At 26.6% G+C, this 8196-nt stretch overlaps 1 protein-coding gene across 1 annotated transcript; it reads right to left on the bottom strand.

Moving 5' to 3' along the window:
* Positions 1-4512: 4512 nt before the first annotated feature.
* On the bottom strand, positions 4513-5485 carry LOC100206773 (GTP-binding protein Di-Ras1). Its single transcript, XM_065789890.1, has 2 exons — positions 5319-5485; positions 4513-5216 (listed from the first exon to the last, which is right to left on the bottom strand). The coding sequence occupies exons 1-2, from the start codon at positions 5379-5381 to the stop codon at positions 4524-4526; spliced, it is 756 nt and encodes a 251-aa protein (XP_065645962.1). The 5' UTR covers positions 5382-5485; the 3' UTR covers positions 4513-4523.
* Positions 5486-8196: the final 2711 nt, after the last annotated feature.

Here is an 8196-nt window from a genome sequence, read left to right as displayed (position 1 = left end):
ACAAGAAAGTTAATCAAAGCAAAATTAAGAGTTCTCATGGAGAACACAGATAAAAAATTAGTTGATTTGAATCAAGCAACTAATTTAAAGCATTTGAAAGAACAAAACAAAGATTGTGAAGATTTAAAATTATTGAGTTTTTGGGGACTAGATGGAATTTCTGGAAACTCGAAGTATCATCAAAAAGTAGATTGCGTCAATGATATTGAATGACGTTTAATAACGGTAACGGCAACACCATTGCGACTAACACTTTTCAATAGCATAAAAAATTTTAAGTAGCTAAATCTTACACCTCAAAGTGTAAGATTCTGTCAACCTATCTACATGGGCTTTATAAGTGAAAACTATGGAAATATCCTTAAATCAAACAAGATATAGAGAAAGAAATACCAGCTTTGAACCCTATCAGAATTGATTTGCCAAATGACAAACTTGTTAAAGTGAATTTTTTTTTTCTTAAGCATGATAGATGGCAAATTTAGGCCTTGATCATAGACACGTCATCTATGCATTACTGTCCTATTTTTGAAGCAACACTCAATGAAATGAATGATATAAAAAACCTAAAAAAGTTCAATGCAAAAAAAGATGCTTCAAAAATGAAAGTGACAATCGACATTGAATTCAAAAATGTAAAAGTGACAAGGCATGTGCATTGCTTATCACCTTTACACTGTTGAATCCAATTTTTTGAATGATTACTACACATTACCTTTTGTGTTAAACTTAAAATTTGGCGAGTAACAAAGAAGTTCAAACAAATGTATGATGCTGATGCAAGAATTTAAAGATCTAGAAATAAGACTCATTCATTCAAAAGAAGTTACTCGCCTTTTAGTAATATAAGAAGTTGACGAAAGTACAAGCAATTATGAAAATGATGAGGACACATCAGATGATGACAACAATGTTGATCATTTTAATGAAAACTTAAATTAGATTTAAAAATCTATAACAATTAGAATAAAAACTGGTAGTTAAACAAAATCTAATACTTGAAAAATACAAATAACTTTGAAAACATTCAATAAAAAAAAAAAAAAAAAAAGAAAGAAAAGTGTATTCATTGTGGTTTTTCCATAATTATTTCCATAATTTTTATAAAAATCACTTATTTGACCTTTTAAAAGACCTTTTAAAGAGGGGGAGGGAGGGGGACCATCTCTTCCCCTTTCCCCCTCCTATTAAATTTTAATTAGAGGGTCTGATTAAGTTTTTATATAGTTTTCCTAATTTTTAGCACAATTATCATTTAAACGCACCTACTAATTTTTTATTATCGAAATTATAACGAGATATAAATATTATATCTTGTTATAATTTATAACGAGATATAATATTTATATCTCGTTATAGTTTATAACGAGATATAATATTTATATCTTGTTATAGTTTCGATTATAACGAGATATAAATCCCGTCGTTTTCGATACAAGCTTACAATTGTCTTGGCATTGATTCAAAAAGATATTCAATTATTTTGATTGGTATTTCAAAATAAACTAAAAAAAGGAAATTAATTGAAAAAAAAAACTTTTTAAAAAGATTAAAAAATGAAATAATTCAAAATTGCGTTTAAATCAATAATCAATTTTTAAAAAATTATATAAAATCTAAAATGTTATTTAAATATGTTAAAGAAATATACAAACTAAAGAAAAAAAAGTAAAACCTAATATTTATTTAATTTAAGACTCTCTTATCTATAAATTTTTTTTAAATTAATATACTTTAACATTTGCTATCGCCCACCACCATATTCTTTTGACGATTATATCTAACTTAAATCAAAGGTATCAATATTACCAATTTATGCCATTCTGTTACTCAACTTATTATTGCTGGAGATTTCAATTTAACGAAAATTAATTCGCTTAACTACGTTTTGCCAAATGAAAAATGCCATAATTGTTTTTTTAACTTTAGTTAACGCGGATAGGTTCCAATACGTATTGGAATGCATCAATACGTATTGGAACCTATCCGCGGAAACAATATTTCTTTATCTGGTTTTCCTTAATGCCATTTCCCTATTAGGTTAAAATACTGTTAAGTGTCTATTTAGTTCCTGATATGATTGGTTTTTTTCTCACAACTGAAGAGTATTGAAATATTTTTTCATATCGCATTTGTATTGGTATTGGTTGTTTTGTTCTTATCAGAACAAAATAGCAAAAAATGTCATTTTTATTCAAAGTATATTTATAAAATATTAGTTCAAAAAGCATTTTCATAGATTTTATGCTCTAACACCAATTCGCTTAAAAAAATATATTTTAAGAATGCATATAAATGAAAAAAAGCCTCTTTTTACACCACAAGAATGTGTAATTCAAACTTGTCAAGGACACTAAAGTAAGAGTATTAGTCCTATAAAAACAAACAACAACATAACTACTAGCAACATTGGTATTGTAGAGTTATTTAAAAAACACTTTGGAGCGTTTTTATAGTTTTTTGATTAAAACAAACAACTTCGTTAATGATTATGTTAACATCGTCGTTGTAGACTTTTCAGCAGAGATTTATTAAAACTAACCAACCTAAAATCTAGCACATTGTTAGGTCCTGATAGTATATCAAATATACTTTTAAAGAAATTAGCACAAGTATTTCGTATTCACTCATATTTCAATCAAGTTTTACTTCAATCTCCTTGCCTAAACAGTGGCTTAAAGCTTTGGTTTCCCCCATCTTAAAAAGAGAACTCACCTCAGATGCAAATTTTTATACACTCATCTCTCTTACATGTACTAACTTCCCTGTCATGGAAAAGACTATTTGTTCAAAAATTGCTAAATATCTAAATAGTAATAATCTAAAATCACCTAATCAACGCTTTTTTATTCAAAATCACGGTTTTTACTCAAAAGATCTACCTGCGCAAATCTTCTTGAGTCAACAAATGGTTGAAATAAAGTTCTAGACAGCTATATAATTACCAACTTTGAGTACATTGATTTTCAAAAAGCATCTGATTTTTTACCTCACCCAAAACTCATGAGAAAACCTGCGATGTATGGGTATAAGAAATAATCTTCTTAATTGGATCTCAGCATTCTTTTTGAATAGAAATCAAAAAAATTTTAGTCTGAAATTCACTGCTAAAACCATGTAACATTATTGATGTTTTGAATCCAACGTTTATTATTGTTTTTATTATTATATGTAACGATTTACACTATTCTATATTCAAAAATCTAAAAACGATATTAAGTTGTATAGCTCATTTAGAAATCATCATATAGCTTCTTAATCAAAAAATAAATTACTTATAAAAAATTAATTTGCAATATGTCATTTCTAAATTACATATTGTAAATGTTATCCACGCAGCAAACACCGAGCATATTTAATATTTAAGTGTTTTAAAATTCGTCGTTCACTTGTTCTCGTAAAAGCCTTCGCTACCTAAATTAAAACTTTTTTAGAATATTGCACTCCGGTCTGGTCACCGCACTGCACTTAATTAATAAATGCAGTTGAAAAAATCCAAAGACGTTTTAATAAATGCAGTTGGAAAAATCCAAAGAAACTAGCCAACCTAAGTAAATTTTCATATTTTGACAGACTTACAATACTCGATTTGAAATTTCTCGAAAATTCGTCTCTAAAGCAAGACGTGAATTCATTTTATAAATTCTAAACAACTTAGTTTGCTTTTATGTATCGAATTTCTTTTTAGTTAACTACTATATACTCGAAGCCATAAACTTAAATTAGGCGAAGTAAAGTGTCAACTCAATGTTTGTAAATATTCTTTCTCTGTCATAGTTGTTAATATTTAAAATAACTTATAATTGACAAACGCCTTTCTAACTCACGTCATTCGCGGTTTACCTTAAATTATGGGAAGAATAATAAAATAATGACAGGTTTATAATTGTGGTATATAATCTTCTTTTATTTCAGTAACTCACGGCTTCGTCGCTTTTATAAAACCGGAGTATTTCAAATTAAAAAAAATTACGTCAGAACACGGAACTTATTAGACACAAGTAAAACAGATTAATAAAAATTGGTAGTGCTAAGAAATTTAATTGTTTTATGCCCAATTAGGTAAATGACATTCAAAAAATAAATTTGTTATAATTAAAAATCTTTTATTATTTATGGGTTTAAAGGCTCTGGTGCGGCGCACCGACTGCACCCCCTCTCATAGGGCCTGTTTAAGAGAATCGTGGTTCGACGAATGCTATGATCATATAAGCAACATCAAAATAAAAGGAGGCGTAAACTCTTTAAATAGTTTTCCAGTAAACACAAGACGTATTTAGTACGTCTAAAACATGTATTAAAACCTAATCGTTCTTCTAAACGTATAAAACAAGTCTTGTGCTTACTGGGTTTCCGCGTTTTTGCTTATTGTTAAGATCGTTTGGACTTCTTAGAACACCTTAATATTAAGGTGTGATGAATATTAATATTCATGAAAAAAAAAAAAAATTTAATTTTATCATACATCTTAAAAAGTTTAAAAGTTCCTAGAAAAAATATTTCTATTATAGAACAGAAAAATTTTACAATCGATAAACGTTTTCTTCTCTACTGTTTAAAAATGATCTAATATTAATTGAGCCATATTTTCTTTCTCGAATATTACAGTTTTTTTTAGTAACGTTTTTGATGCTTGCTGTTTTAGCGCGTATCTGAGTATCAGTATTTTCTATGTTTTTAGTTTTTTCTTTGAATGTCTCAATTTTTTCCTCATCTATCAAACGAATAATACTTTTGAACGATAGATCAATATTCGTGTTATACCTTGAAGATGTTTCTAAATACTCTGCTCTTGGACCCAAATTTTCTACTAGTTGCCTTGCTTCCTCTTTTGAAACCACGCGAGTCTTTAAGTCTTCTTTATTTCCTATTAAAAGTATGGGAAAATCATTTCTGCCTTTAATTTCAATAATTATTTTCAAAAGTCTTTTTACTTCTTCAAATGACTTTTTATTATCAATAGAATATACTAACAAGAAGCCGTGACAAGTCTCAATAGCAAGCTTTCTCATGGCAGGAAACTGGTAACTCCCAGCCATATCAAGTATATTAATAAAAAATATTTGTTTTCGATATTTTATAACCTGAGTATAATCATCTTCGATGGTACGTTTATAATTTTCTTCAAACACATTAAAAAGGTATCTTTTTATTATTGAAGTTTTTCCAACACCACCGTATCCAAAAACAGCAATTCGAATTTTGTTTAAGGATTCCTATTTGAAAGTACAATAACTTTTATAAAAATATAACCCAAAATAAAAAAATAAAAAATTTGAGCAAATAAGTAAACAAGCAAATTAAAAAAAATAAAAAACCTTGCGGACGTTTATGTAATGTAATGATTTTTTCCTTCTCAAAACAAACTTCCAAAAACGCATTTTTATTTGGTTTTAGCAAGTATCCAAGCAATAACTTTTTTTTACCAGTTAAAAAAATTATATTTTGTTTTAAAAACTGTATACAAATAAGATTTGTCAAATATATAAATGAAATAAAATACACAAGCAAAAGGTTCTTAAAAATTTTTCGTTCGCAACAACCAACAAATAAAGCTTATTGCTTAAAACCAACTATAAAAAAGTTGGAACTTTCTAGATTTCATTTCTTTGCGGTACAATTTTCACATTTTTACATTATTTTAAAAACAAAAACTTTAATAGGATTTTTTTATTTGTGTCACTTTTTAGTATAAGGATGTGTTTTATCACCTCACAAAAACATTTCATAAGATATGTTGAATTTAAAAAGTTGCTGAGCAAGCAGTTTTCAGACAGAAACCAAGATTGCGTTTCATAACAACGATATTGGTTGATACTTTTCAAATTGTGATTTATAAAAATATTTTAAGTTAATTTCTACCTTTTAAAATTAGGTTCTTTCATCGAAACTCAACTTTACTTTATACGTTGCATACTGCCAATAAGTTTATTTGCAACAATATAATAATCGTTAAATAGGTAATTAAAATTGGATGTTACCAATAAATAATTGTTATGACAATTTTTAAATAAAAATTCTTATTCTGTGAAATTTTACTTTTTTGTAACGGAAGTTAAACTTTTTAACAAGCAAGTGCTAAGCTTTTTTTACCTAAAAAAAAACTTAATTTAAAAAAAATACTCGATTTTAATTTATTATGATTTTGCATTCATGAATGAAAACACAAAACAATAAAAAAACTCTTTCAAATTAAGGGTGTTTTTAAAAAATTTGCATAATAAAAAACATGGAACCGAAACTTAAATGACAAGACCCTAAATAACCTCAATAATGAACAGATGCGGTAAGATATAATAAAAAATACATAAATATTTCGAGTATAGGTGCTGAGTAATGAATAATTGTTATAAATAAAAAAACTTATATGTAAATTGTTTTTTTAATGGCTTTATAACAGGGTGTTATGTTTTCTAACAAAAACTTTAATTACAAAAATACTTTTTATTATTGTTTTTTGTTTTTTATTATGAAACATGAATTTTAAACTTTAGGAATGGTACCTTCAAAAAAAAACTTAAATTTATATAAAATTGTGAAAATAGGTGGTTATGTTCATAAATATCCCTAGGTCAAGCACAGTGGTCGGTAACAATAAAATACTGACAATAAAATGAAGAAATGTTTTCAATTTTATCATAAAATTCTATATTGGGCTCAACGTAGTATTTATTTCTAAAGGAAAAGCATTCTACCTTGTTTATCTAATTTTATATGTTCTTTCCTGGTCAACCATGATGACTACAAAGGAATGTATAGAAATAGATAAAGACTGTATAGAAATAGATAAAGAATGTATAGAAATAGATAAAGATTGTATAGAAATAGATAATGAATGCATAGAAATAGAAAACGAGGTATAAAAATTCAAAAAGCGAAACAAGTAAAAAAAAAAAATTTGTATAAATTTGATTTTTAGTTTAGTCAATATTTATAAATATATTTATTTTTTATTTTTCAGTATTTTTAACTGTTCCTGTTGCAACGGCTGTAACGACCAAGAGGCTAGATTTATTTTAATTTATTCGTTTATTAAAAAGATTATTTTAAGTTGATTGTACTTCAAGTTGATTGTATTTCAAGTTGATTGTACTTCAAGTTGATTGTATTTCAAGTTGATTGTACTTCAAGTTGATTTTATTTTAAGTTGATTGTATTTAGCTTTTTTAAAAATATATTAGCTAAGATTAACACATTGTTCGATACTTTTTTCCTGTGAGCAAATCCAGGTTTCGCGTTTTTTTGTAAAATAAAGACACAATTTATTTAAAATTTATTTAAACCATTTATATTCATTTTTTTATAATAATTTTTGATAGACTAGGTTTATTAAATTAAATACTTTTTTTAATATATCATAGTAGTATTTGTTATAGCTTATACGCTATTAAAATAAACTCGACGTTCAAGCACTTATCATAATCGGGTCAGGATTTTATGATAAATGCGAAACCTGGATTTGCTCACTTGGTTTCAACCTAACATTAAACATTAAGCTACATAAATGTAGCTTAATGTGTTAGGTTGAAATTACCCAAATGTAACCAATGTTTAAGTATTTTATACAATATACGTAAGTATACAACTTTAAAGTACCTGAAAAAAAAAATGACAAAGAGAAATAAAGTTTTAAGATATTTTTAGAAAAAAAAAATAGGTTTTCCAATACAATTTTTTTTTTTTTCAAGAACTGTAAACCTTTCGAGGAAATGGTCTTATTGTAATAGATTTTTTTTTTACTACATAAAACATTCTTGATTGTATGGTTAGTCCCTTTGGGTGGTACAATGATTTTTTGCAACGCCAAATTAAAAATGTTTTTTTTTTCTTATAAAAAAACAACTTTCCATTACCTAGGGATATAAAACCTCCAAAGTTAAAAAATATCACTCATAAAAAGCCGCCATGTTTGAACATTTTTCCTTGGGTTATTGTCTTCTTCTAGTCTTTCTTCTTGGGTAATTGTCTTCTAATCATAAAAAAATTAAATCTCTAATGAACTATGGAAAAAAATTTTATATGAACTTTATTAAAAAGTTTGTTATTGTAGTTTGAGAAAAATGTTTAAATCAAAAGACAATATAAAGAGCATTTAATATTAGAATAGGTTGTTTTTGAAATAGCAGCCGTGAAACAGTGGTTAGTGTGCCGGCTCAAAACCAAGAGGTCCGATAAAGTTCGATAAGAGATTTGTAA

This window comes from Hydra vulgaris, chromosome 02, assembly GCF_038396675.1.
Source record: "Hydra vulgaris chromosome 02, alternate assembly HydraT2T_AEP".
NCBI classification, from domain to species: Eukaryota; Metazoa; Cnidaria; class Hydrozoa; order Anthoathecata; family Hydridae; genus Hydra; species Hydra vulgaris.
The sequence above is the reverse complement of the archived record's forward strand: the minus strand, read 5'-3'. Positions and strand labels throughout refer to the sequence as shown.